Genomic DNA, 22,244 nt, shown 5'->3' with positions numbered 1-22,244 from the left:
GTTATCAATACAGTCAAGGAAGTAAGTGTTGCCAAAGCACTTTCATGGGAGCTGTAACCAGCTGAGGTCATCAGATCTGTGAAAGCAGAATACATTCCTATATTATGTCCTATGAAAAGACTTCAGTTTTGAAATGCATGCAAATAAATTCAATAACTGCTTTTCAATTCTTAGTTCCGCCTTATGGATACAATGATTTGAGGGATTGTAACTTATGGATACTCACTTTGCCTGAGCCTTAGTGATCCTCTTCCCCATCTGTAAGATTTCCATCAACCTTGCGACGGCAGGGTCAAAGTTCAAGCTGGATGTAAATGTAAATGTAAATGTCCTGATCAATTTAACATGTTCTTGCTGAATAAATATGAGAGTATTTCTTTTTAAAAAATATTTAAAAAAAAATGTTTTACATTCAGACTCTTATTATTATATCATGTGGTACCGTGAGCTTGTGCCAATTGCCAGTGTCCAATATTGATCCTCTTATGTTCAACCAAAGGAAATGGAAAGAACACAACATCTCCAGCAACAAAGACATCAGGAATGTTGGTTTTCATGAACTGCAATACACAGGTGTCATAAAAACTGCTATATTTTATATTTAAAGTGTCTGCTCTATGTGATATGAAGGCTGTTACCTTGTCAACAACAACAGCACTGCGTGAATCCATTTCCACAGATGTTCCCTTTTAAGGAAATCAGAGTTTGGAATGACACCTTAGAAAGGAATATAGATGTAACTGTTAGAAATTAATGTCTTTGCTTCAGTGAAAACAACAAAGCTGCTATGTCGAAATTGTTGTACATACCAATGCCCACAATTACAGTATCTGCTGGAAGGACTTCACCATTTTTCAGAACAACTTCTTTAACCTAAACAGCTGTGTAAGATATTTTGTTTATGATGCACTAACATCAGCTCTATGATTGTTTATTAATGCACTGCTTCTTACCTTTCCATTTTCACCCCGGATTTCAGCCACACCATTACTTGTATAGAACTTCACATTCTTCTCTTCAAGCTTTTTTAACAGAAGACTGACGCCTTGTCAGACAGACAAGCTGCTACCTCCATTCCTGATTGATAGATATAATTTTGAAATATTGCCATTAACCAAGTGTTCATGAAAGAATTCTTCTTTTTATTTGTTTTCTGTTTACCTGTGAACGAAGTTCCTACAATGACAGCCTTGTTGCCGACACTCATTTGATACATTTCTGTGGTGTCCTTATAGCTCTCCAGCAATTTCACATTTTCAAGTTCAGCACCAGGACATTTCAGAGGTCTGGCTCTAAAATCAAAAGTACATAATTCACCATGGGACACTGCATCCAGATAAAAGTCAATATGTCTATCACTACATATGGTGCTAAGCATTTTATGAGACACTTATCTAAAAACAAACTATGATCTAACCTGCCAGAAATCAGGAGCTGGTCTTAGTGTTGGGTAGTGCCATCCTTGAAAGTCAGGGTTTTAACCTCTGTGTTAACAGACTTTACCTTTGTTGTAAAGCATTTTCATGAATTTGCTGAGCCCCTTCAGTAAACCACAAAATCCTCTAGGGGGTAAGACACACATACACAAAATAAGCAGTGAATATATAAAGATTTGTCCTGATAATGTATCTTTTACTCACCTCCTCCAGTCAGAACAACCATGTGAGTGACTACCGCACATTTTCTTAACACACTTATTAAAAAAATAATCAAAAGAAAAAATCACCTAATTTTGTACAGATCCATAAAATAAAATCATAATTGTATGAGACTAAACTTTTTATCAGTGGTCACATAAACGTTACCTCCCTCAACTTTGACCTTAACAGAACAGTAAAAATAGATATAAAAAAACAGATAAACTTTTCAATCATATTATATGGGAAAATCCATTAAATACAATTTAAATTGTAAAAAATTAATTTTTTTTAGTGTGATGAACAGTTTAATAATCTAAAGGACCCTTTTCTACTATAAATAACTTTTGTATGATAGAAAGGTTTCATGGATGTTAAAAGCTATAATAAAGATAAAGAAACTTTACTTTTGTAAAAGTCTATTCAATCCTGTGGCATTTAATCATACTTTGTATTTAGGCACACAATCCAGTTCAGGAAATTCTTCAGTATCTCCAGATTTTGGAGCAATGCAAGCAATGCACAAGCACAGGACTGCTTTTATGATCGTTAGAAACACAATGCCACTGTAGACTTGAAAAAAATAAAGGCAATGTAACCAGATAGTTCATAAGAATGACAAAGGTGAAGGAAAGTGTGATGAATTGAAGAAACAAAACATATTTACAGTGCTAAGTAGGTTATTTTTTATTAGGCAGGGTTATTTATTGTACTGTTTGCGTCTGACTATAAGTCTATTGAGTGATTATAAGACTATACTCTACCTTTGATAAGTGGTGCACCACAATGAGTGCACAGATCACCCACAGCAGTAAATTCTCCATTTTTTACATGATTTTATTCTGGTCCACCACAACCTATTTTATTCTGTGGTGCCAGATTAAATAAACAAACAGTATTATTTATTTTATTTAATTAATTAAATCAAGTAATTAATATAAGTGTTTAGTTCTTCTTCTTTTTTTGGCAAAACAAAAATACTTACTGTCGATCCTGCAAATCCGACTCTACCACACCTTCTCCATGATGTCATCACATTGCCTTGTTTCCAGTGTTTTTGCTTCCATTTCTATTTTTGGTGTGCATTATAGACAATATGTGTGTTATTATGCTATTAAGAGAGAAAGGGGGGGGGGGGGTAGCCTATCTTCCCTTTTCCCAAGATCAAATTTAAAATTCATAATAGTTAGGTGTCCATTGTAAGGGGTATTACAATGTAAAAAATTTTTTTAAATAAAATACGCGTAGCATTCATTAGTAGTAGTAGAAGTACTAGCCAATTTGTTAATAATAATCATTAAGGACTCTTTCAGTGAATAAATGTCTAGTAAAATAAGCTGAATAATATTATACAATATTTCTGTGATGTATGACTCATGTTATTCCAAACCATACAGAACACAAAATCAGATATTTTTAAGAAGGTTGGTAACCAAATAGTTTTGATTACCATGGACTTCCATTATAACTTGCATAAATAAATAAATAAATAAATAAATAACAACATAAGAAATATTTTATTTTATGTTCTACAGAAGAAATAAAGTCATACAGGTTTAGAGAGTGAGTAAATGATTAAATAATTTAAATTTTTGGGTGAACTAGCCCTTTAACTTATTGAATCTGTATTCAAATTGTGATATTTTAATAGGCTGTCTGAGTGAATATTGTGCAACGGCTACAACATATCTTACATAAAGAAAGCCACGAGATGTCGCTCGAATTTGCTTTTTCATTTTTTGTATATATTGTGCAACGGGTTGTAGATATCTTCCACGAAGAAAGTGAGATTTTTAGATTTTAAACACTTTTGTGAGATTGGTTGTTTCATTTTTCCACTGTTCCAAATGTGAACACATATGCACATACGAATTAAGAAATTCCATATCCATCACATCTCAAACCACTTTCTGGTGGAAAAGACATTTTTAAACATTGTTGAAATTGTTTAGTTAATTAAATATTGACAGACACAGAACGTTGAGTAACACGAACGAGCTGCAAACCCGATGTCTTCTGCAACGATTAATTAGATGAAGAACAATAATTTACTGGTGTTTATTATTATTATTATTATTATTATTATTGTGTTGAAAATCTAACAATTAAAAGTCATGTAAAATACTGGTAAATATAGGCTAATTATTTCATTTTAGACCAGTGGAATAATGAAGAGTCTGGAGAAGCTCAATAGCACATCAAAAATAAAATTTAAGCGTCAGCCGAAGACACCTTCTTTCTTTTTTTCTTGCTTTCTTTCTTAAAATGCAAGTTACGAAATCCCTGCCTAGTACTACATCTCCCATAATTCAACTTTTACATACGGGGCGGGACATAGACGGAAACACACGCCCGAGACGTTCATTTGCTCAACCGCGCCTCACGATGATTGGGCGGGGATTCTCTTGTTTGGTTATTGAAAAAGCGAAAAAGTTACACAAGCGTCAGGATTTTGTAACGCACACATAAGCTACTATTTAATTGTTGCCACTCGTGATTGAGCCACCGTCACTGTCTTCTTAGCTTTACATCGGACCGAGCAAACTGAGAACTGAAACTAAAAGCTTTGTTTTTTATTAACAAAGATAGAATAATCGAGCAATTTTTGAATTATACAAGGACTCTACTAACCGAGACGACAAAGTATTATATGTTTGGATTACTGAAAGTGAAAATGAATTGAATACAATCAACCGGGATGTCATTTTTGATTAAATTAACAGATAAAACGCGTAACTGGTAGGTCTAGACGCACGCGACAGATTCGGGTAGTGACAAACGAGACAGAAGCGCGCGCTTAAAATATGGAGTTGAATTCAGTGATTTTGACCACTGGCTCTTCGGTAGGCTTTTTCAAATTAGTAAACTATGGAATCGGCAAACTTCCCATCCCCGAGACAGCTCAGAGGAACGTTTGGAAATGGAAAAACATCTCCACGTCTTTCGTACACAGCCTCCTAACTGGAGTGTGGTCTGTGCTTTGGTGAGTGTCAGAATTCCCCCACATGTGCATAGGGAATACATTACAGACCCATATGTTCCTGTATGCACCGTCTGTTTGATGCCTTTATCAGATGCTTGAGAATTTTATCAGACTGTAGGATCTTCTCAGCTGCCTCTTTATGTTTATCGGATGTAGTTTAACAGACACATGGTAATTGATAAGCTGCGCGTAGACGACACTCGTTTACCCCAGTGGTTATTGTAACTGGAAGATATGAACGTTTATGGTTTGTGCTAAACACCCAACATTTTTTACAAGTGTGCATTTTTATTTTAAACGCCATTCCCTGATTATAAAACGTCTGTGTTTGTAGTTTTTGCATACATCCCCAGATGGCTGAGGATTTGATAGAAACACACTCCGTTTTCTCTCACGCCTTGGTATCTGTATCAATCGGTGAGTATAAAGCTGTATTATAAAAGCGTTTTACAGTGTTATTCAGAGAGCGGGATGCCCATGTGTTACAAACGCACTCCTCTGTCATGTGTAACAGTGCCCACTCAGTCATTTGATGACTGGGTTAGACTTTACAGGTGACCTTGTTTTTGTATTTTAGTGGTGTATTGTATTTTTTACTGTGCATTTATGTATTTTGTAATTTTCTCATATGATGTGTATATGTGTAATGATGCTTTGTCTTTGTTTTAGGGTGACCTTTTAACATTCTGTCAAGGGACTACAGATGAAAAATAGCCTTTTTGGCTAATTCTGGCACATTTACAGTTATGTTTATTAATATGCATTGTCCCTGTAAACAAATAAACTAAACAACAACAACAAAAAAAACCTTACTGATAGATTTTTATTATTTTTGGACTTTATTTTTGTACCACCTTATTAGTCGTGGTGTTCCCACTCAAAAACGATCAGCCTTTAAAAAAAAATTGCTTATAAAGTTCTCGTTATGCTGTATTATTACCAAATGGTGGATTCAATCTTTTTATCAACTTGTTTTCTTTCAGTTAGCACAAGTTGTGTGTTTCGTTTTGGAACTGATTAATTACAGGCCTTATTGTTCTGAGCTTATGCACCTCAGTTTTTGAGTGAACATTCCCCAAATTATCAACAAATAATGCTCTTTTTCACAAAAAAAAAAAAAACTATTTAAATATTTAAAAGGCTGGCTGTTTTAGGTTAAGGATCATGTTACCATGAATAAATAATAGAAATTATATATATTTGCATTAAAGGAATACATTTTTCTTGAATTGCAGTAATAAGACTGTGACATGAAACTTACTGCAAAACATCCAGCATCATAGAAATCGGCTGCATGTTGTTCCTCTTGGATTATTAGCTGTTATTTGTGTATTTTGCTTTCATTTAGCATCCCTCTTAAATGTTGCGCAGTTGACTTCAATGTTTATTTTAACCAATAAGAAGATAATTCCCTTTCAAAATGCCAGTGATATTTAGAATACTTAGAGGAAACTCACATGCATTGGGCAGAAATGTTAACTGTAGCTGCAGAATGAATGGTTGGCTTTATGATCTGTCACATGCACGTGTGCTACCCCCAAGTCACATGACTCTTTGTGAATTGGCCTTTACTTTTAATTTTTATACTTTTACAATTTATAGCATTTTTTTTTACTGAAAATGTTACCTATGCAAAATATATGCCCATAAAAAGTTAACTGCAAGGCACATGGGTTTGACACGTACATCCACCAATCTATAACACAGCATCTCTTAAAATTGTTCTTGCTTGAAAGGTAAATTTGTTTCTAATGTTCCTCAATAGACAAAACATGAAGGACTGAGGTGATGCATTTATCTTAAAGGAAACATTTTTTTTTTTAATGAGTATTTTCTTTTTTTCAGCAAAGTATCTTTTCATTTTGAGATGTTAAGGCTTGTTTTAGAAAATAAAAACTGCTATCAGTTTAATGAGACCTAAACAAATGGAATTGGGAAACGGGTGTGTATAATGAAAATGCTAAGCAGTACATTTATATTAATGAGGTCTCCTATATTGAGCTTCATTTGCTGTTGATCTGCTCTAAAATGCAGTCTCCATGGAGACCCTCATATTTGGAGATGGATATAAATAGCTCTCTGGAAATGACATCTTGGTTACCAACACAATTGTAGTCATGGGATCTGTTGCTTGAAAAACCTGTTGAATGATCCATGTCCATTGTTTGACAAATATAGTGTAAATATGCATTTTTGTGTTTCAGGTTACTTTATATATGACTTCTTTGATATGGTTATCAACCAGAAGATCAGTCATTCATGGGAGCTCCTGTTCCACCATGTTGTGGTGAGTAGACACAAAGGATGGTACATACAAATTATTATTTATTTTTGGAGAAACACGTTGACTTCACTGCTATATGGATAAATCATTAAATTTGCCCAAATTTAAAGCCTATTTTTAGGACCATTAAGATATTTCCTGACAATTAAGCACATTTCCCTCCAAATTCTCATTTGTATTTTTTTACCCATTCCCATTAAAGGGATACTCCACCCCAAAATGAAAATTTTGTCAATAATCACTTACCCCCATGTCATTCCAAACCCGTAAAAGCTCCGTTCATCTTCGGAACACATTTTAAGATATTTTGAATGAAAACCTGGAGGCTTGAGACTGTCCCATAGACTGCCAAATAAATAACAATGTGAAGGTCCATAAAAGGTATGAAAGTCATTGTCAGAATACTCCATCTGCCATCAGACGTGCAATCTGGGTTATTTGAAGTGACAGGAACACTTTTAAGCGAAGAAAACAAAAATAACAACTTTATTCAATAATTCCTTTGTCAGCAGTCTCCTCTGTGTCTGTCTGTATCACCGTATGCTGTGTATGCTCTTCTGTGTCATCCGCGCCACAAGGATGCGCTGTTTTATTTCAAATCAAAGCTAAATACATGTAGAAACAGCGCATCCTTGTGTCGCTTCATATAACCCAGATTGCACATCTGATGGCAGATGGAGTATTCTGACAACGACGACTTTCAAACCTTTTCTGGACCTTGACACTGTTATTTGTTTGGCAGTCTATGGGACAGTCTCAAGCCTTCCGGTTTTCATCCAAAATATCTTAAATTGTGTTTTGAAGATGAACATAGCTTTTACGGGTTTGGAAAGACATGGGGGTAAGCGATTAATGACAACATTTTCATTTTAGAGTGGAGTATCCCTTTAATATCAAAGTGATTCTCATTACATTCTAATACTGCGATAAATAGACAGTGGTTTTTACTGATTTATGAAGATTTTTAATCATCATAAATAAAAGGTTCAACAAATACTACCTTCATTTCTAAGTGCCTTTATAAATTAAATTAATATATCATTGCTTTTGCCTTACAGATATGAGAATTTGGATGATAATAGTGCTTAATTTTCATGAATATAACATCATAAAATAATAGGACAACAAATGATAAGAATTAAAAGAAAGCCACTGGCTAGTTGTGAAGGAGGTTCTGATGGTAAACAGTAACATCATTCCAGAAGAGGTTTCTGTATTACTCATCCATCTAATAAAACTACACAGACCTGATTGGGCACCTCTTCAGTGTATTCAAATAGTCCGACCTGTCTGACCACCTTGTCTTTGCCATGTTTGTGGTTAGACATATATTTTTGGAAAAAGGTGGCGTGATAAAGTCGACAGAGGTTCTGAGTCTGAATAGATTAGATACGTAATATAAACAAGTCATTAGCGAGGCCTTTTGAACAAATCATTTGCATTAATTATCACAGCCAGTGTATCCTGCTGTGTTGCAATGGACGAGGAAGGACTCTGTCCAAACACTTGCATTGAGTTCAGCGGGTTTTCTGAGCTTCGGTTCTTTTGGGGTTCTGTGGCGTCACCGCTTGGTAAAGTAGCCAGCTTCATTCTGTGGTTTTGTTGTTGCTGTTGTTCCCTCTTTTCTTGAGATCTCATTCAGTGAAGTGGCTGGAGGGAACATGCTGCAAGATTCTTAATGGTACTGTGAGAAACTGTCAGACGCCCTCATCTCCACCCCATCCCGTTCTTCCCCACTGTTCATGAGCCAAACTGTAATAATAAGAGAAGCGTTGTTTTTGATGTGCTTAGTTTGAATGGAATGCAGCCTGTCAACAAATGAAGACCTTTTTTGTTGCTGGATCAGGTTGGACTGAACGTCTGTCTTGCCACACCAAAAATGCCATTATGATCTTTTATTTTCCAACTAATCAAAATGTCTACAGGTGAAATGTTTGAAAAGGCAAGTGGAGTCTGTGGAAAGCCTTCTTTGTTAGAATTAAAAGCTCATTGGAGCTTTAAATCATGTGATCAAGATCAGTGTGGGCGTCTTGCCCCACCCTGTCCAGACTATGTGTAGTTTTACCTTCAAATTTAATGCATTAATTATACACACTACCATTAAAAAGTTTGGAATCTGTAAGATTTTTAAAAATGGTTTTGAAAGAAGGCTCGTGCTCACCAAGGTATCTTTATTTGATCAAAAATACAGCAAAAACAGTACTATTGTATAATATTACAACACAAAAAAAAACTTGTGAATTGTGAAAATGGAATTTTCATCAGCTATTACTCCAGACTTCAGTGTCACATGATCATTCAGAAATCAATTTAATTCGTTGATTTGATGCTCAAGAAACATTTACTACTATCAGTGTTAAACAGTTGTGCTGCTTAAAATATTTGTAATGTTATTAATATCTTTTGATCAATGAAGTAAGGTATCTTGCTGAATAAAAGTATTTCTTTCAAAACAATCTTACTGAATATACAGTATAAAAGAAAAAAAAAACACTTGGCAAAAAAAAGTCTTACTGATTCCAAACTTTTGAAAAGTAGTGTACATAAAATCGAGTCTGATTTGAGGTGAGGAGGAAGTCCATGTATTGAAAAATAGTCATTCAGTTGAAGTGGAAAAACACTGATGTGAGACCCACTATCAACCCAGTTGTGTTGTGATATACCAATATAGTAAGAAGTGACAACTTAAAAATGGTTTGGTTGGTTTGTGGGTAGTACGGCTTGGCTGTCACTTTTGCGAATGCTGAAGTTTCCAGAGGTGGTTCTGTGGAAAACATCACACTGACCCAATAACATTTTTGGCATTTGGACTGCCACAACCCTCCTTTAAATCAGTTTCTCAGAAATGGTGCTTCAGAGAGCAAATGTCTCTCATCCCCCATTCATTTAGCACAATTGAGTTTGCTAATTAAGGCCTTCAAGTCTCAGAGGACGCTGAGATGATCATTTTTGTATTAGTGCTCATTCATACCATGCATGCTGATGTGGAATCAGTGGAAAAATACAAAACAATGGAGGATTCTGATGGTTTGGCTAGTGTCTGGCAAGGGTGATTATTCGTCCACCTAAACACAGAAGCCTGAAGTGATTGTATTTGCTCACTGACAGATTTTACTCAATCGCTAAAATGATGCAGTTGAGTGGTACCATGCCAGGAAACTCAGTTACAGCCCCCTGGATTTTCTGTAGAACCTGATAATCCAGCTCTGCTGTGTCAAGCTGCTGTACTGTGGATAAAGCTGTCAGTAACATAAGTGGTAAACAAGTCAATTGTAGTAAGAAGTCCCTGTACACTTTTATGTAGCTTATTGGATGGCGATGCAGTTATAATTGCAACTAAACAGTAGGGAAGTTTCAACAAACTAGTTTTGCTTTTTTGATGTTTTAGTAACTTTTAAAGCACCACCATTACTACATTAAGACCGACATCTTTGACGTCTGAAACGATAAAACTTCTGGCATCAGCTATAGAGCAAATGATAATGGAGAATGCATACATCTACAGTAGGTCAAAGGTTAACAGCAAGCTTTATTCTGTTGGAAGGGAAGTGGAAAGAATAAGAGGCAGCGGAGGAATGAGAGGGAAAGAATGTGTACGAGCGAGGGGACCACTTTTGGCTCCAGAGCTCTGTAGTGTATTTGTAGCTGGATCCCTCCTCCTCTTGCAGCATGCATTCAGTATTTTCCAGACAGAAGCAGAGGCATCTGGTTCACATATGTTCATGCTCCAGGTCTCTTATAGATGAGTTTCCATTGAATGCAAACCTCCTTGAAATTTCCTCTATAACCCGACCTAAAAGCCTCTCAGTCTCTCTCTGATGAAGACTCCCCATATCATGAGAGACCTGTAATTGTACTTACTTCAACAAACCTTCTAGAATGTCATGCTGTCTGGGCAAAAACAACCCACTTTTAAATAAGATCTCGGTCTTCCCAGCAGCCAAAAAAATAGACATGCCATTCATATTCTGAGAACTTCCTGTTTATTTTTTTGAATGGAACTTCCTTGAAGTATGAAGTAGCTTCATCTGATTTGTTTATTTTTCCAGTGTAGTTGAAAATGTAGGTGAATTTCACTGTGATGTGAGTGACGATAGCAAACAAAAGAATGCTGCCAACCTAGAAATACTTAGTTGAGGCAGGTTCAGTGTGTAACACTGAGATTAAGGGCTGAAGGCACACAGACTTGTTTGATTCAGAGCGTTTCAATGCCTTGAGTCTGAGTACCTCAAAGTGGATCTGGAGCATTGCCATAGCACATGTCCAGTTGCCATGGAAACAGTTGTGCATGTGTGTATGCATGATGCTAAGCATGGCTCCCAAATGAGGAATTAGGGGTCAGCGATATGACAAAAATATATCAAGATTTTTTTCAGGAAATTCACAATTTTATCACAATTCTTTGTTATGTTAGCCAAACTAATTTTCCTATTTTAAAAACAAAGCCTTGTAAGGAAGCAAAATATAAAATAAAAAAGAATGGCAGACATTTAGGCCAAAGTGGGCAAAGAGAAAATTCTTTGTCCTTTTTATCTTTATTAAAAAATAAGAACAATGATACACATTACAAAAACACATAATACACAAATAAAACAAACAGTACTTTGTTTTTCAGGTACAGTTGGTGTATTTAGGAGAAACATTTAATAAATTAATGAACAAAAATAAAAATTAAACACTTTATTCACTTCACTGTATAAATTATACATTGATTATAATTAAAGCAACTGTATTACAGTTCTTCAGTCAAGGCCAGTGAGTGATTTTTTTTTTTTGTTTGTTTGTTTTTAATTTCTTTATTAAGTTCAAGGACAGTGTTTGAGTGATTGATTTATTTTTTTTTTTATTTTTTTTTTTTTTCTATTGTTGTTTTAGGGATGGTTGAGTTTCTTTCTTCTGTTAAACATAAAAGTTATTTTGAAGAATGGAGGTAACCAAACAGTGACTTCCATAGTATTTTATTTTCCTACTGTCTCGGTCAGTGTGGACCAGCAACTGTTTGATTACTCACATTCTTCAAAATATTCCCTTTAATGACAAGCGGCAGCATGTTTAGCATGTTATACTTTAAGAGCTGCATGCATCTAATATATAGGCATGCATCCATTTTCTCTCAAATTGTTTACTTCATGTCTAATTTGTACATGACCATCTGTGTTTATATTTAAGCCTTGTGTTTTTGTCAGTATTAATCAGAATTTGTCAGAAAAAGCGCAAGCAAATAAAACGTTTAACCGGCAAGGCTATAAAGCACATGCAAATAATTTACTTATGTGATTGCGAATAAGTGCAGCGTCCCGTGAGTGTAACTATACCGCTGAGTTAACATTTGATGTGAATGTATGCCGTGTTGTACAGTATATTGAGACGGCAGTGCCAGAGCTGCAGCTGATAGAATGTGTGCTGTAGCACGATACTAAGATATTTCTTGAGACATTTTAATCATCCACTATCAAAAAACCCACTATCACTCCTCTATGATGAATGCTGGTTTTGTTCGTCAGTGGGAGGGGGGGTGAAACGCTGTTGTGCTTAAATATAGTTTGATCTTTTGTGTGACCATTTCAGTCAATTAAAGTTCTAGCTTGTATGGTGCCCTGGGTGAACCACCCCTTCTGCCTTCCCTAAATAAAATGAAATTTTTTTTAAATTTTTTTTTTTTTTTTGTATGAATATATTTATTTTATTTATTCAAATAAATACAAAAAAAAAACTACCATAAATCCCCCCCCAAACTGTACAGTAAAAATACTAATAAAATCTGTTAAGTTGTTCCTTCTCAGTCACTCACTGTCCAGTCACCATTATGTTTATTGTGTGTTGCCCTGCCTTTGTACCTATTATTTGGATTATTTTCATTCAACTTTGTGTTGGAACATTACTCTTCATCTTCTGTCTTCCTCGCAACAATCCATGACAGATGACCAGACCTAAAATGGACTCCGCCGTGAAATTCACTGCTGAGCCATGATTTTCTCACTTTTACGGAAAGTTTCTCTCATCTCGTCTGTCACCTGCCCTTGCGGCAATGAGACCCTGAAGTCTCAGTTCTGGATCGGGGTGACTTACCATCACTCTGTTGACCTCGCAGACTAGACTGGAACAAAGCCATCATCCGGTGTCTGGAGAGTGTCCTTCACCGATCCAGGACACAGATAGACCCAGAGTCCGTTCCACCACGGATAATTCGCGTGAGGCCCCTGCAGATGAAGAGCTACAGCTGGCCGCCATGCATCAGAGCCCGAGGAGAAGAGGACAGAGCTGACCCTCGCCCCGAAAAGTGGAGCTCCATCGTGAGTCTGACCAGGGTTGTGAGATTGCGACATCAGCAGACAAGGAGGTAGTGAATGTGGAGAATGAGGACTGGCTCTCCCCCTTGGTGAGTCTTCACTCTGCTCCCACCACGGACTTGTGTGCCGTCTGCTGAGCTCCATCCCTCCACCCCTACGGCTGCAGTGGGTTCCTCCTTCACTTCAGTATCACCTCTGTCCTCTGTCACATCGGCTCTGCCTCAGCCCTCGGGTGCTCTGGCTCCGCCTCCAATGTGGCATCGCCTGGGTCTCCAGGGATAGCGACTTCGTTCGATCCCATTGGCTCTCCATCTGTGCCTATGGATCCATTGGCCTCGTCTCCATGCGTCGGCCCCCAGATGTCGGCAGCCACGCCATCTACATCTTGGCTTCTCCCTCAACTGTGGGCTGTCGGCACTGGTGAGCTCTTGGTTTAAATTGTCCGCATTAAAATGATCAAAAGTCACATTTATAATGTTACTAGCACAAGATTTCTGTATTAATTCAAATACTTTTAAGCTTTCTGTCAATTGAAGAATCTTGAAAAAATGTATTGTGATTTCCAAATAAAATATTAAGCAGTACAGCTTTTTTCAACACTGATAATAATAAGAAATGTTTCTTAAGCAGCATATTAGAATGATTTCTGAAGGATCATGTAACACCGAAGACTGGAGTAATGATGCTGAAAATTCAGCTTTACCATAACAGGAAAAAAATGACACTTTAAAATAAATATTTCATATTTCATAATATTTAAGTTTTTACGATCAAATAAATGCTTTTTTTTTCAGTTTTTTTTTTTTATAACCTTTCGTACAATCCCAAAGGTTTAAACAGTTATGTTTCTGTTTATTTTTTGGGTCCTGTTATTCTTTGACCAGGGTTTTATGGGGTTTTACTGACCCAACCCTGCCTTCCTCAGGGTCTTGTCATGTTTAAACTGTCTTGTCAGGGTGAGGTTGTGTACTTTGTCCTGACTATGACTGAGTAAACAGCTCCACAAAGCTCATCCTTATCATTTACAAGGGGGAAGGGGATAAGAGTGTCAGTATCTCCTACACTTAATAGTTTATATTTCCATTGCAATTAGCCATTTGCATTTTCAGTATCTATTTTAAGAAATTAATTAAAACAATTTATTGACCCGTTTTCATTCATAGTGCTTTTACTTGGCATTTTAGATTGTGAAGATTAAACCGACCTATTTCCAGTAGGTAGTGTAGAATTGTTGCTCATTTTGTCGGGGAGGGGGAAAAAATGTTACATAAGGTTTTTTGTTTTTCAAACTGATATTGGAATATCCAGAAGTAGGGCTGGACGATATAGCTTAGAAAAATATATACTGTATCTCATTTTTGGTCATGTTCAATTTATATCTCAATATTTCAACTTGTAAACAAAAAATTAATTTGACCAAAAGCCATTTTAACCATTGCAACTGAAAATGTTTAATTCGGTAAGTAAAATATCTCACATGGGGGCATTTTAAAAATGATGCAACTGAATCTGAGTTCATCTGGAAAGACATCTGTTTCAATTAATGATCTCATAGTAATGGGACAAAGCAGAATTGTGAAACTAGTCTTATGACAACCTTTGTTAGGAAACTTAATGGGTAAATAAAAAGTACATTAAAATCATTGTAATATTCATGATGTTGCTTAATCGATGACAAATTCGTTGCGAAAACCCTTCAAGATTGTCCCAGCTCAACCCTCATCTCACCCATCTTAAAATCATCAATGATTCATGAGAATGTTGGACTCATAAACACACACTTACGTATTCATACATCATTTTTTTTCCTGTCAAACTGTGCCACACCCGTTGAGTTCACCTCTCTCAAGACCATTATTTCATATGATTATATTTCCACACACCCACTCCACCTTCAGCTTCATGTCCCAGCCCAGTTTCACTCTCCCACACACCCTCTGGCCCCTCCTCGGTCTCAGATGTCTGTAAATGGGTGGATCTGCTTTCTGTGTTTGTGTCTGTTCTTATACTGGGATTGGAATCTGGAGGATGTGCTTTACAGACCCGCTGCACTCTATTTGTTTATATTAAAAAACACTTAAAGGCACAGTGCACTCAAAAACGACAGTTCTGCTGCTTTCTCACCATTTATATGATCGCTTTGTGTGAGGAACAGACAAATTTAGGTTGTTAGGTTAGTCATTATTTTGGTTATTATAGGTTTAGGTTAATATTATAAATGTATTTACTATTACTTGTAATCAGTACAATTCTTGCTGAATATCTTTCAACACAAAACCTTTTATAAGTAATGTAAATAGTGCACAATTTGGATGGCCTCTTTTATGTTTTTTTTTTTTTTAATTAAATCATCTTACCATTCATTGACTTAAAAATTACAGAATTAAAATGTTTTGGTAAACTATCCTTTGAATGCTTTCACGTGTGTGTGTGTGTGTGTGTGTGTGTGTGTGTGTGTGTGTGTGTGTGTGTGTGTTCATGTTTATCTTCAACAAAGCATGTGTCCGCTCTGTTAGTCTCTTCTCTCATCACCTCATGTGGCCTAAAGCCATTGGCATCTGCGCTCTATTTCTCACTGAGCTTCAGTATTCCTCACAAGCTGCTCAAATGGGCCTGCTGGCAAATCCTTCTGAATGAGTTTCACCTGTAACCAGGTTAACTGGTTTGAGCCTGGACTGGTTTACAACAGGGGAGCAAACCGGCTAGCATGTGCTAATGTGATCATTAGTACTTTTTATGCATAATTGTATTGAAAATAAGAGCATTGTTTTGGATGTAAACAACAAAAAAATTTAGGTGTGATCTGCCTTTGCTTTTTTTAATTTTTTTTATTGCTCCCACGTTTTGGCTTAGCAGCTTTAGGGCTTTGTGTGTGTGAGTGAATAAGATTGTTTCAGCATGACTGCAGATGGATTATGAGAATAATCTTGCTAATTCATATTCACGCTGATTTGTTCTGTTGGTGTCTGCAGCATTACGTTGAAGTGGATTGTTTTTTTGTGAGGTCATTTATTTGCAGCTTTATAAGAAGTTGTGAGTTGAGTTTGATCTTAATTTTAAAAGTATTTTGTGCTACCTAGAATTGGTTAATTTTCTTAGCACAATCATTCAAGCATCTTGTAACGGTTCAAAGTCATTATATGCACTATGGTTATAATATCACTTATGCTCTGCAAGGCTGCTTTGATGAAGAGAAATTTTAAACGGACAGCATTTATTTAAATTTTAAAGCATTATGAATCTTTACTGTCACTTTCAATTTAAATCTGTCACATCAATTTAAAACACCCTTACTGGATAGAAGCGTACTATACAGCTACAATAAAAATTTAATCAGTATGTGTGTTCTCTGAGAATTGGACCCTAACCATGCCGCTGCGAGCTGCAGGGACGGATCTGTTCACATAAAACAACATGTTATGTGATGTATATGACACGAAGACTTTGCTCTTTTTCTGTCAATGATTATTTACTTTTTAAGGCCGAGAAGGAAGTTAAAGAGTGTTTTATCTCTTTATTACTGCCATTCAAATACTACAAATGGTACAAGATTGAGTGTTTGTTTTTGATGTCTCTGACTTATGAAACACCTGTTGACCTCATTTACAACAGGCATTTCACTTTCTTTAGTAATATGAAATATATTCATCCATTTAGTCTCATCAGGCTGTGATCACTTCCATATGGTGTTCTTGTCACCTTATGGAGAGATCGGGTCTCCTAAAGATAACCGGTTTGTTTGTGATGTTCAAAGTTTTATTAAGCCTAAGCGTTGTGAAAGTGAAGATGCTGACCGCACCAAGCAAAGGCAAAGTGTTAGCCAAAGGTCAACATCCTCTCAGTCATGAGACTGAGGACACAAATCTTATTTAGTAATCATGCGTCTTTATATTAAAAAGAGCCCTTCACTGCAGTCAGAGAAACATTTATAGACAAAAATCGTGTTTACCGAGCTAACGTTCATGCTAAACCAACAGTCTGTTTTATTATTGTTGTTTATAAACTTAGAAATATGTTTCAGCTGTAACTGTTTCTAGCCTGTGGTCTGACTGTAGACCTCTTTTAGACACTGTAAAGCAAACTCTGATGTGTTTACAGTCCACATAGCTGGATGGATGGTCAGCTTTTGCTTTGCTTTATGAATTGATCTTACATGCCATATATTGCTAGAAGTATGTTTGGATTTTAAGCTATTAAAAGCCATTATACATTACTTGCCTGCTTCATGCCTTCTGAGAGAGGCACTGGCCTTACTGCTGTGACATTCCTCATCACAAGCACCAGCCGGGTGTCATGTGAACAGGGTTGCACTGCAGACTCATCTGGGCAACCAGTGAATTTATGTCCTGTTACAAAAGGTGTTAATATGGTTATGATAGAGGTTATGCCAATGTACACGTTTCATAAACTTCAATAATACTGTATAAATTACAGAAGTTCAGAATTGTAATACTTCTTACTCTATGTTTCTCATGGTTAGTAAATACTTTTGATTTTTTTTATATTTGACTGCCTTTTGGTTAGCGATTAATGACATACCAAGAGGAAAATGGATTATAATGGATTGAAATCTAAATGCTCAATATAAGTTTTGCATTAATAAGTGCAAGAAGGAGCTTTTGATTACTTACTAGTTCAGATTAATTTATTCACTTGTCACAGTGTTTTTGTAATGTTAGGCATATACTGCCACCTAGTGGAAGATTTAAAAAAAGTTTAGTTTGAGTTATTTTTTTTTTTTTTAAGTTAATTTTTTATTTTTATTTTTTTTTTTTTTTTTTTAGAGATGTCACATACAAAGTCAGTCACAATGTTCACATACTTCTGTGCTTTAAATCAATATTTTTTTTTTTTCTGGTTATTCTCAGAGCTTGTTGGTTTGGTACAGGACTCTTTATTGATGATTATTATAAATGCTTATTGAGACAATTCAAGGTAAAAATACTTCCAGAATCAAGGTTGCAATCACGACTGTGCTCTGTTGGTAGTAGTATTGACCAAAGCCGTTACTAGGGTTTGTTTGAACTGTAGAACTCCAGCTGGATTAGTGTCACTCATGGTGATGGCTTTGGTTGTTGTCATGTTGCGTTTAGGATTGATCAACAGAGACTTTGTATTCCTGTCCTCAGCCTCTCCCTGCTGTTGTCAGATGATACAGAACACAAGCTCATTTGTTTTCTTTGCCTCACAGAAGATTAGTGTTGAGAAGACGAAAGAGTTGCTGCTGAAGTTAAGCACATTAGTCTGTGTGTGATTTAACTGGCCTATTTAAACTTAATGACTTCCTATAGATGAATGAAAATGTCAAACAACGTCTTTAAAAATGCTTTAAAAAATCCTATTACAATGAAAAATGGTTTCTGGAGGTAATATTTGTAATAAGTTGGATACATAATGTAATATATGTAGTGAACTTGAAATTCATGAGCACCTGTGGAAATGCAACCAAAAATTCTGGAAACAAATGGAATTGGAAAATTGAGTTTTAAAGAAATTTAAAGAATATCAAATGTTTAAAATATGTTTTAAACATAATGCATTATTTATATTTATATATTTAATATGTTTAAAAATATTGTATAGATGTGAAAACAGCACAAGTATGCATGTGTTGTTGTGTAGAGAAAACAGAGTACTAACAATGATCTCAAAATAAACCTGGCCCAAACTGGCTTTTGGCTAATATTAGCACATGTGTACCCTACAAAAGTGCTTAAGAAGATATAAATGCAAACTTATTTTCTTTTGCTTCAGGTAAATAATGTGGCATGCTCTTGAGTAACAGAAGCTTTTCCGACTGTTGCACTGAATATTCACAACCTCTTTCCTGTCAGTGCATCATTGGAGCCAATTAAACCTGGATCAGTTCACACTCTTCTGTTGTTGAATGCCAAAGTAACTGTTTCTGTCCACTTTTCTTTCTGCCTGATTTGCCCTTTGGCTGAAAGCTGAAAATGGCACAGTTGTCTTAAAGGAATAGTTCACCCAAACAAGAAAATTTGATGAAAATGTTTTCACAAAACGTAGATGAGTTTGTTTCTTCATCAGAACAGATTTGGAGAAAATAGCATTCCATCACTTTCTCAGTGAATGGGTGCCGTCAGTCCAAACAGCTGATAAAAACGCCACAATAATCCACAAGCAATTCAGTTAACATCTTGTGTAGTGAAAAGCTGCATGTTTGTGATAAGTTCATAAAGATGTTTTTACTTTAAATCATAATATTCATCAACATAATATTGATGTCTCCAGTGAAAAATGTTCATTTTGGGGTGAACTATTACTTTAACGTTTTCCTTGGCAAATTTTTCGTGCATTGCTATTAATAAAGCATCTCAATTTCTTTTGTTTGCAGGTGATCACCTGTTTCGGGATCTCGGTGTTGACCTATAGGTATGTGGGTTTTGCAGTGGTGGCTCTGTTGGTGGAGATCAATTCAATATTTCTACACATGAGGCAAGTGCTCCGCATGGCCAGCTTGGCCAAAGGTACATTGTACCGTGTTAACAGCATGATAAACCTGGGCACCTACGTAGTGTTTCGTATCAACACTCTGGCCTGGATGACCCGCTGGCTGGTGCTGAATCGTGACCTCATCCCCTTGGTCAGCTACACCGTCGGCAGCGTGGGTCTGGCCATCATGACTGCCATGAACATTGTGCTGTTTTACCGTCTGATGAGAAGTGACTTCATGAAGTCTAGCCGTGAGAAGGAGGTGAGAAAAGAGAAGGAAAAAGAAATGTAGGAAAAGAACTCCTCTCACTCCAGTTTCAGCTCCAACCAAATCCGCTCTCATCATCACCATTCCCACACTTTGCGGAAAACGTCCTTTTCAACAAGCTGACTTCATTCCTGCAACACCTGATTGTCAGCTAAACCGAAGTTTTAGTCACTTTTACTTAATCTCATGTCGACCTCAAGCTGTGCCAAGATTTTTATGATGGCTGTTGTCACAGGTTTACAGATGTCTGAAATGGATGACATATATTTATACATGCAACCTGATGCTTAAATACACATTTATGATATATCCAATGACTCAAAACTTATGTTATTATGTAATAAGTTCAAATGAACTTGATCTGCTTAGTTTTATCTAATCATATGCTTATGCTGAGATTTGAGAGTTTGGTTTATTTATTAAAATTAAGCTAAAGATGTTTTCTAGCCTCATTAACACTTACAGCTGCTACCTCATAAACTTGTAGCAGTATCATCCTAATTCTGTAATTACAGTTTTTAAATGGACCGTTCACGCAAATGAAAAAGTTCTTTCTTCTGTGGAACACAACTGGAGACATTTTGTTCTCGCTGCTCTTTTTCATACAAATTAATGAAAGTGAATTGCAACTGGGGCTGTCAAGTTCCAACATCATCACTGATGGAATTCCATTACAGCTTGTTTTAAGTTTAAATTCTCTGTACTGACTAGTAATAATTAATGAAGTGACCATGGACAGGAAGTACTGTATTCCACAAGGTTTGGGTATGATTTTATTTGCTAAACATGACTGTAGTTTTACCCTGTGGATGAATACCACTATTCTCAGTTGATCTGTTACCCTTTAAGTGGAGAATCCGAATCTCGATGCTGGAGTCTTCACAACCATCGAAACACTCCTGCTCTTTACATGTCATTACAACTGAACAATACATGTGAGGTTTGAGATCTAACAGGATTGTCGTTGCACAAATCATGCCTGTAGGTGGCGCTACACACGTACACAACAGTGACCTCATGTTAGATTATGCTATTACTTCATCAAAAGAGAAGCGATGATTAAAGCAGAACTAATTTTGATTTAAATGTGCTTAAATTTTTTTTAAAATAAAGCTTTGTAATTTGTTTCTTTTTGTTTAATTTTGAATATTTGTAATTTATTTGTACTTTGTCATTGATTGTAATGGTTGGAAGCAAACTGCAAAAAAAAGTAACTGTTAAGAACAAAATGAATGATGGAACACTGTCTGTCTGTGAAGAATTGTGTTGTGATTTTGTTGGTGATAAAGAATGGTCCTGGTCAGATGTACTAAAGTCAAGGCATTTATTTGTTTAGCTGCCTTATACTCAGTGGCATTGAGACTGTAGACTGAATTCTGATTCTAATTTGTTTGGGCAGTAGTGGCCTGTCTGTCTGCATGTAGCATCACCGACTTGTGCCACAAAACAATTTTTTAAAAGCACCAAAGTTTATTCATAATCTTTAATTGCGTTTTAATCTGGTGTACTTCTGCCTTATTTTAACTGTTTGAAGGAGGGATAAATAAGTAAAAAAAAATTGTTAAAAAAAAATGACATTTTTAAAAGACCTTTTAGCAAGCAAGAAATAGAAAAATAAATGTGCACTGAAATGGTAAAATTTTTGAGGTATTTTGGCAGCTTCATATTGAGACTTTGTGCTTGTATATAAGGTATACATTTTAGTTTTTAAGAGAAAACCAATGTGACTTAATTTTTTTAAAGATCATTTTAGCAATGCGGTTGTCCTTCACCTGAGAGTGCAATTCTGTACTGTGTTTGGTGAAAGATTAGCAAGTGTTGTATTGTGGATCTGATTTTTCTGAGCATAGTGTTGCAGTGTTTTCCAAAGCCATAATTTAAAAAAATAAAATAAAAATCACAGCTGGAAAAAGATTTGTGCCCACGACCAGGAGAGCACACTTTATTTTTTACCCTTGCTGTTTTAGCTAGACTAATCATTTTAAGTTTTTAACAATTGTATCTAAAATGTTTATAGCATACTTTTATTTTTGTTTGGATGAATTATTGTTTTGTAATTAATATCAAAGTTATTTGTATATGACCTTTATATTGTTAATCTTGAAATAAAATGTTATTAACACTTTATTTGAGGTTATTGTTTTGAGAAGTTGGGAAGATACCTTGTATAGAATAATAACAGAATTTGATAATCCTTTATGATTTATATAACATTAACTTTTATGTAGTTACACTTGTTTTATTTTTTGTTGTTTACTGTTAAGTCTTATTTTTTTTAGATCATGTAATATGTTTTAGACAAAAATTGGCGGCCAATTTAGTCTATATT

At 35.7% G+C, this 22,244-nt stretch overlaps 1 protein-coding gene and 1 pseudogene across 1 annotated transcript; one reads left to right on the top strand and one right to left on the bottom strand.

Annotated features, from left to right (window-relative positions):
* Positions 1–42: 42 nt before the first annotated feature.
* Positions 43–1,509, bottom strand: LOC122147857 (annotated as a pseudogene).
* Positions 1,510–4,011: 2,502 nt separating this feature from the next.
* On the top strand, positions 4,012–22,040 carry LOC109104243 (TLC domain-containing protein 2). Its single transcript, XM_019117605.2, has 4 exons — positions 4,012–4,620; positions 4,955–5,037; positions 6,825–6,907; positions 19,550–22,040. The coding sequence occupies exons 1-4, from the start codon at positions 4,442–4,444 to the stop codon at positions 19,937–19,939; spliced, it is 735 nt and encodes a 244-aa protein (XP_018973150.2). The 5' UTR covers positions 4,012–4,441; the 3' UTR covers positions 19,940–22,040.
* Positions 22,041–22,244: the final 204 nt, after the last annotated feature.

This window comes from Cyprinus carpio, chromosome A15 (assembly GCF_018340385.1).
Source record: "Cyprinus carpio isolate SPL01 chromosome A15, ASM1834038v1, whole genome shotgun sequence".
NCBI classification, from domain to species: domain Eukaryota; kingdom Metazoa; phylum Chordata; class Actinopteri; order Cypriniformes; family Cyprinidae; genus Cyprinus; species Cyprinus carpio.
The sequence above is the reverse complement of the archived record's forward strand: the minus strand, read 5'-3'. Positions and strand labels throughout refer to the sequence as shown.